The sequence below is a fragment of the Mercenaria mercenaria genome, chromosome 1 (genome assembly GCF_021730395.1).
Source record: "Mercenaria mercenaria strain notata chromosome 1, MADL_Memer_1, whole genome shotgun sequence".
Classification (NCBI taxonomy): Eukaryota; Metazoa; Mollusca; class Bivalvia; order Venerida; family Veneridae; genus Mercenaria; species Mercenaria mercenaria.
Genome location: NC_069361.1, coordinates 103,515,181 through 103,530,640, shown reverse-complemented (window position 1 = coordinate 103,530,640; position 15,460 = coordinate 103,515,181). Strand labels below are relative to the sequence as shown.

General features: G+C 36.3%; 1 protein-coding gene across 2 annotated transcripts in view; it reads left to right on the top strand.

Moving 5' to 3' along the window:
* LOC123528138 (protein bark beetle-like) overlaps positions 1 to 15,460 on the top strand; it is a 45,572-nt gene that overhangs the window by 20,477 nt on the left and 9,635 nt on the right. For both annotated transcript variants that reach the window (XM_045307885.2, XM_053519269.1), the window contains exons 11-15: positions 660 to 1,403; positions 3,639 to 6,176; positions 7,242 to 7,914; positions 10,948 to 11,120; positions 14,303 to 14,397. In XM_045307885.2, the coding sequence (XP_045163820.2) occupies positions 660 to 1,403; positions 3,639 to 6,176; positions 7,242 to 7,914; positions 10,948 to 11,120; positions 14,303 to 14,397 (4,223 nt within the window). The remainder of the gene's footprint in view (positions 1 to 659; positions 1,404 to 3,638; positions 6,177 to 7,241; positions 7,915 to 10,947; positions 11,121 to 14,302; positions 14,398 to 15,460) is intronic.

Here is a 15,460-nt window from a genome sequence, read left to right as displayed (position 1 = left end):
AAAAATTTGTGGGGATATCAGTTTGTGAAATGCAACTTTTAAACATAAAATAAATAGAATATTTCTTGTTCATTGGGATTTAAGCTTGTACATTTAAGAAAACTCGATGAAAGTTAGTCCTCCCAAGAATATTAACCCTTACCCTGCTAAATTTCCATAATGAACTTATCAATCAGTTTGGACAGTAACATTAACTGTTAAAAGGGCTGCTTACCAAAAAGACACTGACTGAATGGCAAACAGTGTAGATCATGATCAGACTGCATGGATGTGCAGGCTGATCATGATCTGCACTGGTCGCAAATACAGAATCAGTTGTGTCCAGCGTGGTATTAGAGTTAATAATTTCACAGTAACCATATTATTTTTGACTTAAAACCAAACATAACTTTTTCCTGCCATAAACAGTAACTTTCTATGTTCTATAAGGTCAATATTAAATGGCAAAACAAGCATACTGTTTAAACAGACTATATATAACCTTTCGTAAATGTTTTTTAATTGGAGTTTTTTTTTCTTGTTCTTTGTTTAGGTCTTTTGATGCTGTTTTCATTCAAATGCACCTAGAAGTGAGAAGGAAATTACTTGTACTTTGTAGAAATTTTAGCAAAACTTGTGTTATGGTTATGTACATGTACTTGACAAATTTTTTATTTCAGGTTTGACAATACCTGCTATTCCTAGATATGGTCTGACTGCTGAATCAAGGATTAACCACCTTACCATTGAAAAAGCTGGCCTTCTAGACTTTGTTGACATGTCCTACTCACCTGGTTTTCGTATTGACTACAATTTCTATTCAATGTCACATATCACAGTGAAAAATTGCGTGTCAGATGGAATAAACATTAAATATAGTAATCCATTCAGCCGAAATCAGATGGAGCATGTAACGGTGGAGAATAATCTCGGGAATGGAATTTTAACCAGAAGTCCATTTCTAAAGTTGTCACATGTAACGCTTACCAATAACAACAAAGCAGGCTTCATTTATGACCCAATGTTCACAGAATATGAGGCCCTGAGTGTTCGAAACTTTATATACAGGAATAGGACCGTGCCGATTACTCAGGTACCACAGATATCGCTAGGCAACCGTGAAATGAAATTCTTGACCTGTCCAGCAAGCCAGACTGAAGAGGATGCAACATATTGGGTCGAGATTTTCACAGTAACAAACACCTTCCGAGTCACAGTGCAAGTGTTTGACTATAACCCTCTAACAAACATTGAAAAAGTTACATTCTATGATGGAAGAAAGTCAGAGTGGCAAAATTCAAAATCGTGGTCTATAGAAGAAGACCTTGTTGACTTCCCGATTGTATCTAATGGACAGTACCTGACTTTGAAGCTCACTGTCCGAGGATTGAGGTCAGGACGTCTAGCATTAGCAGTAATTTCAAGTAAGTGTGAACAGTTTGTGTTTATTGTCAGCTATGTAGACCTTGCTGTGCTGTGTATTTTGTACAGAATTTTAATGTATGGTGAAGGGGCATCTTGTTTACTGCAAATGAACTAAAAGAATATGTTCTAATTGTGATCGCGCGGCGTCCGTCGTCCATCCGTCCATGCGTGTGTCCGTAAACTTTTGCTTGTGACCACTCTAGAGGTCAAATTTTTCATGGGATCTTTATGAAAGTTGGTCAGAATGTTCATCTTGATGATATCTAGGTCAAGTTTGAAACTGGGTCACGTGCCAACAAAAACTAGGTCAGTAGGTCTAAAAATAGAAAAACCTTGTGACCTCTCTAGAGGCCATACTTTTCAATGGATCTTCATGAAAGTTGGTCAGAATGTTCACCTTGATGATATCTAGGTCAAGTTCGAAACTGGGTCATGTGCCATCAAAAACTAGGTCAGTAGGTCAAATAATGAAAAACGTGACCTCTCTAGAGACCATATTTTTCATGGGATCTGTATGAAAGTTGGTTGAATGTTCATCTTGATGATATCTAGGTCAAGTTCGAAACTGGGTCACATGCCCTCAAAAACTAGGTCAGTAGGTCTAAAAATAGAAAAACCTTGTGACCTCTCTAGAGGCTATATTTTTCACAAGATGTTCATGAAAATTGGTCAGAATGTTCGTCTTGATGATATCTAGGTCGTGTTCGAAACTGGGTCACGTGCCTTCAAAAACTAAGTCAGTAGGTTAAATTATAGAAAAACCTTGTGACCTCTCTAGAGGCCATATTTTTCATGGGATCTGCATGAAAGTTGGTCTGAATGTTTATTTTGATAATATCTAGGTCAAGTTCGAAACTGGATTAAGTGCCGTCAAAAACTAGGTCAGTAGGTCTAAAAATAGAAAAACCTTGTGACCTCTCTAGAGGCCATATTTTTCATGGGATCTTTATGAAAGTTGGTCTGAATGTTCATCTTGATGATATCAAGGTCAAGTTTGAAACTGGGTCAACTGCTATCAAAAACTAGGTCAGTAGGTCTAAAAATAGAAAAACCTTGTGACCTGTGTAGAGGCCATACTTTTGAATGGATCTTCATGAAAATTGGTCAGAATGTTCACCTTGATGATATCTAGGTCGAATTCGAAACTGGGTCATGTGCCATCCAAAACTAGGTCAGTAGGTCAAATAATAAAAAAACCTTGTGACCTCTCTAGAGGCCATATTTTTCATGGGATCTGTTTAAAAAGTTTGTCTGAATGTTCATCTTGATGATATCAAGGTCAGGTTCAAAACTGGGTCACATGAGCTTAAAAACTAGGTCACTATGTCAAATAATAGAAAAAACAACATCATACTCAGTTCAAAACTGGGTCATGTGGGGACAGGTGAGCGATTCAGGACCATCATGGTCCTCTTGTTTTATAAGACAAGTAAATAATTACAGTCAAGACCTGTGACTTTTCAAAGACTAAACTAACATTGCATGCATATTAATAAACTACATGTACTCACAATTTTCAACATATATTACATCATATATTTTTCAATTTATCAAAGTTGAAAATTCTTTATCCCATTTTATGTAATATAGAAAACAACATGGCAATACCGGTACATCGTATTTTACAAACTTTAGCTCTCAGCTCCTGAAAAGATACAACATAAGAGTGTGAAAATAAGAACAGTTGAGACTTCTGTTACATTTGGCTTAAACAAAGTTTAGGTAGCAAATTCTACCTTTATGTGAGCATAAAAAGAACCCTACTTGTTATAAACCTAGTGTGGAATCGTTTAGTTCAGCTAATTAAAATTTTATGAAATAAGTATATATCCACTGCTGAAAATAATGGCAGGAGACACTACCTTGGCAGCTGTAAAGCTTCTCCCTGAATTGCTCAGGTATTTACTTTCTGTCATTACTCTCAGCAGTGTATAAACAGAGAAACTAAAAATTAACCTATTAATCAAATTGAGAATGTACATTGGGAAATATTTTTATTATTTGTATATATGCAGTAAAATGCCAATAGCTCAAGTTTGCAAGGCAGTGAGCAAAATGCTCAAGTTACCAAGGATTAAGAGCAGTCCAAAAATAGAAAATATAAGGAAATTGGTACAGGACCAGATAAATTGCTTGAGTGAACCTAATTACTCAAGCCATCAATGCTCAATCGCATGCTGTTTCAATGTATAAAAAAGGTCATATTTCCTGACTGCTTCTTTTTTGTATTACAGGTGGTACAGCTGAGGCTTTAGGGATGCATTCAGCTATACAGATCTATAACGCAACAATTCGAAACAATGAGAGAGGCATTGTTACAAAACATTACAACAACCCATCTAATGAAAAAATGGAAATATTTCATAGAGCAAAAAATGAAGAAATTTCATTTGACTCCGTGAAAATTGAGAATAGCAGAGAAGAAGCAATGTTTATACCAAGTTTGACAAAATATCATACAAACTTTATACCAACTTTCGAGGAAATGACAAGACCTGCAAAAGTTGGAGCCGTAACTTACAATATAAAGTTCTCCAAGTTTATTAACAACAAGAAAGGGATTCACGGTGAACATAATCACGTAGATTTCGCCAACAATGTCTGGAAATGGAATGTGACTTACTTAGAAATCAGCGGCTGTCAGAGTGGTGGCTTTGAAATTGAACTTCCAAGGGTTAATGACATGTATGAAAGACAGTATCACTCTGTTACCTTCACACAGTCAAAGGTTCACAATAATCAAAATTTTGCGTTTGGAGTTCATGGTTATTATGCCAAAGTAAATATATCAAACAACAACTTTTATGATAATGTATGCAGGACGGGGTTAATGACGTTGGATGGGATGGAAAAAGAGTTAAACTTTAATGACAACAGAATGGAAAATAACAAATGTAAATATGTGGTGGATTTTGATCTAAAGAGTCATTCGGAATATTCAGAGAATGTAAAGGGATTTTTTCAAAATAATGTGATAACAAACAATAAGTACAACTCTTTTACACGTACGTTAGGAACTTCAAACACACCTGTAACGTATGCTGTAGCTATTCAAGGTGTTCAGAATATTCAAGCACGTAGAAATGTTTTTGAAAATCGTGAACTTCAATATGAACTGGTAGCTGGAATTACCTCCCTTATGTTAAACAGTACTTTGGACGTTAAAGAAAACTATTGGGGAACAACTGATCAGTATCAGATTAAGAAAAGGATATTTGATTTTGATGATTGGAATAATTTTGCTATTGCTGACTATTTTCCATTTTTGTCTATACCAAATCCTGATGGTGATCTGTCAAATGATCAAGAAATAAAAATTGAGCTGGATTTAAGTCACCTTGGTGGACGTATTTGGAAAGATTTGACTATACCTCCTGGAAAACATGAAGTGTTCTCTGACTTGACTGTGATGCCTGGGGTTAAGTTAGTGCTTCAGCCAGGCACTGAGCTCCAGTTCCATCCAAATGTTGGTATGCTTGTCCTAGGACAACTTGAAGCTAGTGGACTCCCATATAGCAGAATAAAGTTTGGGCCTAAAGCCTTAGTGCAGCAAGTAGGAAGACGTAAACGTCAAGTTGCAGAAGCCCTATCTGGGGATTATCTTACCACCTCCGGTATCAAATTAAATGGCGGACAGGATGATAATGAGGGATTTCTAGAACTATACAATACAACTTCAAGGTCATGGAATATCATGTGTGATAATCAGTTTAATGAAAAAACAGCAGAAGTTGTTTGCCGATCTATGGGTCTAGAGACTGTAAATGTAGATGTACGGTTCACACCATTATATGACTATTTTGTATTTGGAAAAGCAATGTATTTCCTGAAAGAATTTTGGGGCTATGCATACTATTGCAAAGGTGATGAAGATTCTTTAGATTTATGTATGAAGAGAATTAACTATAATATCAACTCATGTATCTTTGCTGCAAACTATACATTTATTCGCTGTGGTAAAAGAAATTTACCTACGTCTATTGATGATTTTGGAAAGTCTATGGATTATTGGGGAAACATTAGATTTGCTCATTCAAAATATGAAGAAGAAATAAATCCATTTATCCGTGATAAGGATCGTTCTCTCTTAGAGTATGTTGATATAGATGGAGCAGGAATGCTTCATGGAGAAAAAGTCGGAGCTATTCAGACCACTTACGTTAGTCCTAAAATGAGTAACATTAATATAACACGCTGCATCTCCAATGGAATTGATGTTGTTGCACCTAGACATAATGTAGACATTAAAAATCAGAATATTTCAGGAAATCTTGGGTATGCTATAAATATTCTTGTTCTGAATGGAGATTCAACAATCTCGACAACATCCTCCTTCATACCTTTAATCACTAACACTGTTCCATACAATCTGTATGGTCTAGTAGATATTTGTCGAAGAGAGAAGGAAATTGTCCTAAACAACAGACTCATTTTGTTTTACAAATACTCCCAGTCAGCAGTGGATTGTGTTAAAATCATACGCGGCCTAAGCAGTGTTGGTCCAAAAACCATTGCTTTACGGTTCTTGCAATTCAGTCTGTTCCATGACGACTTTTACAGAAATCTGATTGAGATTTTTGATGGAAAAATGATAACAGAAGACAATATGCTGGCACAGCTGACGGCCAATAGCACGCAAGATGAGATAAAACTGAAGTATATGAGCAGTACTGATTATCTTACAGTACATATACATGCTTCACCTTCTTATGGTTTCCATGGTTTTATTGCTGAAGTCGTCACTATACCATTGTCTGGACTCACTTATCCAGGTAAAAATTGTCTTCTTATTCTTTACATTTTTAGCTCGACTTTTTGAAGAATAAAGGCTACTGCCCCTAGTAGCATCAAACCTTACAAGTGTTAGTAATGGGCAGACATTTTTTGGTTTAACCTTTAGCCTGCTAGCGGCAAGTGATTCTGCCTTTGCGACCAGTGCAGACCAAAATCCAAGATGGTCTGCACTGCTCGCTATTCAGTCGGTAAATTTTCAGTGATAAGTGGTACTGCCCAAATTGAAAGATGGACCAGGTCATTTTAGAAATTTAGCAGGGTGAAGGTTAAGTATCCAAGTCAATGTCACTGTAGTCAGTATTGTAATTGTAACTTCTCAGTTCCACTTTAGCTTCATAACTACTGTGACACAGTCCCTATTATCATCAAACTTTACATAAGGATTGGCCACTGAAGGGACAAACATCTCTTGGTTTAGGGTCATGTACCTCAAAGGTCAAGGTTACTGGGGTCAGATTTCTTAATGGTGCTCTGCATGGTTCTGAACACCCATCTTGTACCAGTCTTAAGAAATTATTGGATAGGCTTGTCCAGTATGCATTTCAGATTGGTACTTGTCCAGATATATCACTTTATTGTATACCTGTATAAATTCTGTGAAAAAATACATCTTGTATTTCACAAGTAAATATGAACAGGCAGAACAAATTTCTGTATTGTACCTTTTGTATTGTATGTTGCCAAACTACTGTCATTTAATATGCATGACCTGACACAGTTCTATAAAAAGCGCACATAAAAACATCACTCAGTTCTATTTTAACATCGACAAACATTGAAGATTTCATTTGATAACAAAAACAAACTAACAGTTGGAAGGTATATAATAAAAGGGTCATTATAACAGTAGCTAGATCTGGGATTTTGTATTCTGCTGTCATGGATTTTGCCAGGTCGGATCACACTCGGATCCAGTCTGGCAAAATCCACTCAACCAGATTGAGCTTCTATTATAATAACCTTATTGTATTGTACAGAACAATATTAAATAAGGTAAAATTATATAACTGTCCTTAAAATCTGACTTTTGTTTAACTTTGCAGATGACAGCATCCACCATAACATCAAACATTCCATAATGAAAGGTAACCAGGATGGAGCCCTCCTGTATAAGAATGTTGGGGAAATTACACCATCGCTTATCGTTGATCAGTGTTGGATTGAAGGAAATGGTGTTGCCATTCTCAACCTGACTTCCCTGCCAGTTATTGACGTTGGTTTGCAGTCAACAAAACAGTTTAACTTCCAGAACAGTTTTGTCAGCAGAAATAAAGGTGGGATGTATGTAAGCGCGACAACTCCATCTGCTGCTACCAAACTCCGTGCTAACATTACAAATAATGTGTTTGCATATATCACTAACGGAGAAGTATTAAATCTGACAGGACATCATTATGAGAAGATTAAACTGTATGAAAATTACATCTTCAATAATACCGCCGGAGATTTTCGAGATACTATACACGTCCAAAATGTGATTGTGAACTTCACATTCAACACAGTTACCAACAATACAGGACATTATGTGGTGCGGTTATATAACACGGAGCTGACTGAGGCAACACAGGAGTACACAAAGAACTTGTTCAGCAACAACAATGCTACAGCTCTGTACAGATCCCTGTTTCATGTAGGCAGTGGTAACCCTAAAATAAATCACAACTATATGGTGAATCCAGAATGTGACTTTGAACTGGAATCAAACCCAATTAACAAGTAAGTCTTTTTTTAATACCATTTGAAGAAATGTTATGCAAAAGTCTAAAAAGATTGGTGGTTACATTCATTAAAAGTTACTTAATCAGGACTGTTTACACCGATTAGAAATTGACTATTCATTGCTACATGCTAAGTAGTCCAAACTATAGTTCCATGTTCATTGGAGCATTTACATTTTTCGGAAGGTTTGTTTTTCAAGTCAGATTACTTTTCTTGTGTATGTAACATGACATCCCAGAATTTTTACCAATTTTGGACAGAAGACATATAATAACTGGCTAAATATATCTTTGTAGGGTATTTATATCACTGAAATGCTATAAAGTATTAAAAATATTGTCTCAAGATTGAACTGTTTATATGAATTAAAGAAGAAAAGGAAGCAGTGTAATGTAGCCTATTATAGCAAAATTAAAGAAACACAAGTGCATTGCAATAAGTTACATACATACTAATGAAACATGCACATGAAATAATAACTTGATGATTTGTAGGTGTTGAATCATGATAATGTATAAGAAATATAGATAATATGCACTTTGACTGTCTGTTGTTTACTTCGTAAAAAACACCAGACATCTTTTTAGTCCCCTACCGACGGAACAATGGAGTGCCCCCCATCCATCCGTCCGTCCGTCCATCTGTCCGCAAATCTGGACCCTGCAATTACTCAAAAAGTATTCAAGCTAGGTTCATAAAACTTAGTATGTTAATAGAGGGCAATATGTGGATTATGCCTGTACTTGACTTTTGTTTGTAGGTCAAAGGTCAAGGTCACATTTGAAGGTCAAGTAAACTTGTTTCTGCTCCATAATTTTCATATGCATTGATGGATTATATGAATGATACACAAAAACATTCCCCATGATGAGACAATGTGTCAACACATGAACTATGCTTGTTGGTTAAAGGTCAAGGTCACTGTTTAAGGTCAAGTAAAAATTTGTTTCTGACATGACCCATAGTTGTTGGTCAAAAGTCAAGGTCACTTACTCACTACTGAAGGTCAAATAAAATTGTTTCCACTCTGTAACTTTTATGTGCTTTGATGGGCTATCTTAGTGCTGCACACAAATGTTCCCCATGATGAGACAATGTCGCGTATATGATCTATGCTTGTAGGTCAAGGTCACGGTTGAAATTTAAGTTTCTTAGCTCCTAAATGCCTTGAAGCCTTTTTAGCTCATCTGATTTTTTGAAAAAAAAATGATGAGTTATTGTCATCACTTGAGCGGTTGTCGGCGTCGGCGTCTGCGTCGGCGTTGCCTGTTTAAGTTTTATGTTTAGGTCAGCTTTTCTCCTAAACTATCAAAGCTATTGCTTTGAAACTTGGAATACTTGTTCACCATCATAAGCTGACCCTGTATAGCAAGAAACATAACTCCATCTTGCTTTTTGCAAGATTTATGGCCCCTTTTGTACTTAGAAAATATCAGATTTCTTGGTTAAGTTTTATGTTTAGGTCAACTTTTCTCCTAAAGTATCAAAGCTATTGCTTTGAAACTTGGAATACTTGTTCACCATCATAAGCAGACCCTGTACATCAAGAAACATAACTCCATCTTGCTTTTTGCAAGATTTATTGCCCCTTTTGGACTTAGAAAATCAGTTTTCTTGGTTAAGTTTTATGTTTAGGTCAGCTTTTATCCTAAACTATCAAAGCTATTGCTTTAAAACTTGCAACACTTGTTCACCATCATAAGTTGACCCTGTATAGCAAGAAACATAACTCTGTCCTGCTTTTTGCAAGATTTATGGCCCCTTTTGGACTTAGAAAATATCAGATTTCTTGGTTAAGTTTTATGTTTAGGTCAACTTTTTCTCTTAAACTATCAAAGCTATTGCTTTGAAACTTGCAACACTTGTTCACCATCATAAGCAGACCCTGTACAGCAAGCAACATAACTCCATCCTGCTTTTTGCAATGATTATTGCCCCTTTTGGACTTAGAAAATCATTTTCTTGGTTGAGTATTATGTTTAAGTCAACTTTTCTCATAAACTATCAAAGCTATTGCTTTAAAACTTGCAACAGTTTTTCACCATCAGAAGTGGACACTGTACATCAAGAAACATAACTCTATCCTGCTTTTTGCAAGAATGATGGCCCTTTTTAGACTTAGAAAATCATGGGTATGACAATATTTCTATTACACAAAAAAAATCAGATGAGCGTCAGCACCCGCAAGGCGGTGCTCTTGTTAGTCTTACCGGTAACTCTCTTGATAGCAACCACAAGGGACGAACACTAACAAAGTTTTAAACTGGTAGGGGACTTCTGTATTGCCACTGCAATACACTGTGTCACTTGTTCAAATGTGTTTAATTATGTGTCTAACATATTTTCTCAAGGTCAGAAAATGGTACAAAACTTGTATACAGTTTAAATGATTGAAAGTTCAGCAGTTACTGTAATGGAAATTCTTAGTAGAAATATGAACTGATCAGTTCTGTGTTCCTTTAATTTATGGAGAATGATAGTTTTGATAATGATAAGTATTGATATACTGTTTATGATGACAGGTGACTTGGTGGGAACAGTTTACTGTGAAATCATTAAGATTCCTGGGGGACTACTTTTTGTGGATTTTAGTGTTGCATCAATCCTTGATATTAACCCTAACCCTGCAAAATTTCTTTAATGAACTTGCCCATCTTTCAGTTTGGACAGTACCATTAACTGTAAAATGATAAGTATAATGAGAAATTACAAGTAGTAAATGGTGTAAAAAGAATAGTAAATCACAAATAATTAATAAATAATGAAATGCAAGGGTTATGACATATCACTAGAGATAGTTTATAAGTGATGAGATATATTAACCTTTAGCCTGCTAGCGCAAGTGCTTTTGCCTTTGCAACCAGTGCAGACCAAGATCAGCCTGCATATCCGCTATTCAGTCAGTTAATTTCCAGAGACCACCCTTTTGAAAAGAAGTTGTATTGCCAAAATTGATTGATGGACCAGTCCATTTTAAAAATTTAGCAGGATAAAGGTTAAAAAAAAACACATTATGTTGATATATTGAAGACTTCCAAATGGACAGCCAGCATACAGTGCTCCTATAGATGCTACAAAGAACTGGTGGGGATCAGAGAGTACAGGATATGTGAATGGGAAAGTCTGGGACAAATTGGATAATAATTCCCTTGTAGCTGTAGAATTTATGCCTGTGAAAATCAACAATCAGTCACTGATTTATGGTGAGTTTAATTTATCGTCTTACAGTTGCATCTGCAATACCAGTTGAAAATTATTAGGACATATTTTAGCTCATCTGATTTTTTGAAAAAAGATGATGAGTTATTGTCATCACTTGATCGGTGTCGGCGTCGGCGTTGCCTGGTTAAGTTTTATGTTTAGGTCAGCTTTTCTCCTAAACTATCAAAGCTATCGCTTTGAAACTTGCAACACTTGTTCACCATCATAAGCTGACCCTGTACAGCAAGAAAAATAACTCCATCCTGCTTTTTGCAAGATTTATGGCCCCTTTTGTACTAAGAAAATCAGTTTTCTTGGTTAAGTTTTATGTCTCCTAAACTATCAAAGCTATTGCTTTAAAACTTGCAACACTTGTTCACCATCATAAGCTGACCCTGTACAGCAAGAAACAAAACTCCATCCTGCTTTTTGCAAGATTTATGGCCCCTTTTGGACTTAGAAAATATCAGATTTCTTGGTTAAGTTTTATGTTTAGGTCAACTTTTTCTCTTAAACTATCAAAGCTATTGCTTTGAAATTTGCAACACTTGTTCAGCATCATAAGCTGACCCTGTAAAGCAAGAAACATAACTCCATCCTGCTTTTTGCAATAATTATTGCCCCTTTTGGACTTAGAAAACAAGTTTTCTTGGTTGAGTATTATGTTTAAGTCAGCTTTTCTCATAAACTATCAAAGCTATAGCTTTAAAACTTGCAACAGTTTTTCACCATCATAAGCGGACGCTGTACATCAAGAAACATAACTATCCTGCTTTTTGCAAGAATGATGGCCCTTTCTAGACTTAGAAAATCATGCGTAGGACAATATTTCTATTATACAAAAAAAATCAGATGAGCGTCAGCACCCGTAAGGCGGTGCTCTTGTTTAAAGCATACACCTGCAGGCTATGAAAATGTCTCTGAGACCATTTTTATATGCCCAAAGTGACGTCTTATGTTATGACGCTGGTGTCCGTCCATCTGTCTGTCTGTCCATCCTTCAGTTTTTGTGTCCGCTCTGTATCTCTTGAACCCCTTGAAGGATTTCGAAGAAACTTGACACAAATGTTCACCACATCAAGACAACGATTAGAGTGCATGTTTTGGATGGCTTGCTTTAAGTTCAAGGTCACACTTAGGAGTCATAAGTCATACCTTCGAGCATATATGATTTTGTTTTGTGTCCGCTATGTAACTCTTGAACTGCTTGAAGGATTTTAAAGAAACTAGGCACAAGTGTTCACCACATTGAGACGACATGCAAAGCACATGTTTCGAATGGCTCACTTTAAGGTCAAGGTCACACTTAGGAGTCATAGGTCATACCTTCGAGCGTATATTGCTCTGCATTGCGGTGCTCTTGTTTGCACAGCTGCCATGCTTATGTAAACTTTAGAGACAATTCTTCACTGTTGCTCTGACAGAGTAAAGTTGAGAGACCATTTTCACAGTGTTGCTATTACTTACAATGTAAACTTGAGACACCATTCTGCACATTTGCTATGAGGATGTAAACCAGACTTGCACAATTGCTTTATGACGTAAACTTGACTGATTTTGCACAGCTGCTTTATAATGTAAAACTGAAAGAGACCATTTTGCACAGATGCTTTGATGCTTAATACAGACCATTTTTAGCTCATCTGATTTTTTGAAAAAAAATGATGAGTTATTGTCATCACTTGAGCGGTTGTCGGCGTCGGCGTCGGCGTCGGCGTCTGCGTCGGCGTTGCCTGGTTAAGTTTTATGTTTAGGTCAGCTTTTCTCCTAAACTATCAAAGCTATTGCTTTGAAACTTGAAATACTTGTTCACCATCATAAGCTGACCCTGTATAGCAAGAAACATAACTCCCTCTTGATTTTTGCAAGATTTATGGCCCCTTTTGTACTTAGAAAATATCAGATTTCTTGGTTAAGTTTTATGTTTAGGTCAACTTTTCTCCTAAACTATCAAAGCTATTGCTTTGAAACTTGGAATACTTGTTCACCATCATAAGCAGACCCTGTACATCAAGAAACATAATTCCATCTTGCTTTTTGCAAGAATTATTGCCCCTTTTGGACTTAGAAAATCAGATTTCTTGGTTAAGTTTTATGTTTAGGTCAGCTATTCTCCTAAACTGTCAAAGCTATTGCTTTAAAACTTGCAACACTTGTTCACCATCATAAGTTGACCCTGTACAGCAAGAAACATAACTCCATCCTGCTTTTTGCAAGATTTATGGCCCCTTTTGGACTTAGAAAATATCAGATTTCTTGGTTAAGTTTTATGTTTAGGTCAACTTTTTCTCTTAAACTATCAAAGCTATTGCTTTGAAACTTGCAACACTTGTTCACCATCATAAGCTGACCCTGTACAGCAAGCAACATAACTCCATCCTGCTTTTTGCAATAATAATTGCCCCTTTTGGACTTAGAAAATCATTTTCTTGCTTGAGTATTATGTTTAAGTCCACTTTTCTCATAAACTATCAAACCTATTGCTTTAAAACTTGCAACAGTTTTTCACCATCATATGTGGACACTGAACCTCAAGAAACATAACTCTATCCTGCTTTTTGCAAGAATGATGCCCCTCTTTAGACTTAGAAAATCATGGGTAGGACAATATTTCTATTACACAAAAAAAAAATCAGATGAGCGTCAGCACCCGCAAGGCGGTGCTCTTGTTGCAAAGTTGCTATTACAATGTAAACTTGAGAGATCATTTTGCACAGTTGCTTTGATGTACACTTGGAAATCGATTTTAGTTTTGCGTGCTTTATTGGCAAATAAAACATGGTTTTGAGTTCAGATGGGTAGTAATCTAATCACGAAGGTCTGAGTGATTAATTTCAATGCATCTGAACAAAAACACATGTTTTATTTGCCAACTAAGCACACAAAACTAAAATCTGTTTTCGTTCTAACACGTTTGAATTACACCAGGAAGGGATACTAATCTGGAATCCTTTTTTAGGCAGAGTAGCCAAAAGTAGGTCATTTTGCTTAATGTGTTTTAATCGACAAGACAATACACAGTAAAATCCTTCTTTGTTTATAGAAAATCTTAAAAGTGTTAGAATTGTGTTCTTTCCAGTCTTTTTAATATAATTTCATGACAAATAGATTATCTGTATTAAACTGTTGTACTGATTCAACATACACGTATATTATTTATAAGGAAAGATTTATCTTTATTTAGGAAAGTGTGCTCCTGGATGGTTTTTAGAGGACAACAGATGCTATAAGTATATGGGAGCAGCATTGCCATATGCAGAGGCCAACCAGTTTTGTAAGGTATTACAAACTTGTTCTTATCTGGTTTCAGCTCTTTTTAGGTAAAATGAACAGGAATTTTATTTGTTGGAATTTCACATAGTGGATTGGTTAAATCATGAAATCCACAAACGCTCCACAAATATTTATAATTTTACAATATATATATATATATATATGTAGCTGTAGCAGATCAAGGATGTAGGTTTGAAGGCAAGTTGTTCTGTTTTACATACATTCTGCTGGGACAGTGATTTATTCCACAGGCTCCAAAGTATTAAAGTAGTTTTATACAAATGGTATGGAATTTCATTCCTCAGGATTTACTGTATGGAACTTCAATATTAGGTCAGGTCAGCAGTAACTTAATAGCTTTGGTAGCTTGTTTGTAGAGCAACTGCTTGGAGTGCGTGACATCATGAGTTCACTCCACGGCTGCATCATACTAAAGACATAAAATGGCGTTAATAGCTTCCTAACTTGTTCCTCAGCATTAAAACAATAGTTTAGGACTGGTTAGCCCCGTATCAGTTTAATGTGACTGATTGGGGAATCATGTCACATGTATGCAACATGCTATAACAGTGAGGTGGCACTATAAAGTTTGGCATTGTGCTCTCTGCTACAAGCAGAGTGACGTTAATATGACAAAGCTAAGTATATATAGGGCATAGTAATATTTGCAGGTATGTTTATTTGGCCTTCTGTTAAGTGAATGTAATTATGTCTCCCCCAGGAGACATATTGTTTTTGCCCTGTCCGTCTGTCCGTCCTTCCGTCCGTCCGTCCGTACGTCACACTTCATTTCCGAGCAATAACTGGAGAACCATTTGACCTAGAATCTTCAAACTTTATAGGGTTGTAGGGCTGCTGGAGTAGACGACCCCTATTGTTTTTGGGGTCACTCTGTCAAAGGTCAAGGTCACAGGGGCCTGAACATTGAAAACCATTTCCGATCAATAACTAGAGAACCACTTGACCCAGAATGTTTAAACTTCACACGATGATTGGTCATGAAGAGTAGATGACCCCTATTGATTTTGGGGTCACTCTGTCAAAGGTCAAGGTCACAGGGGCCTGAACA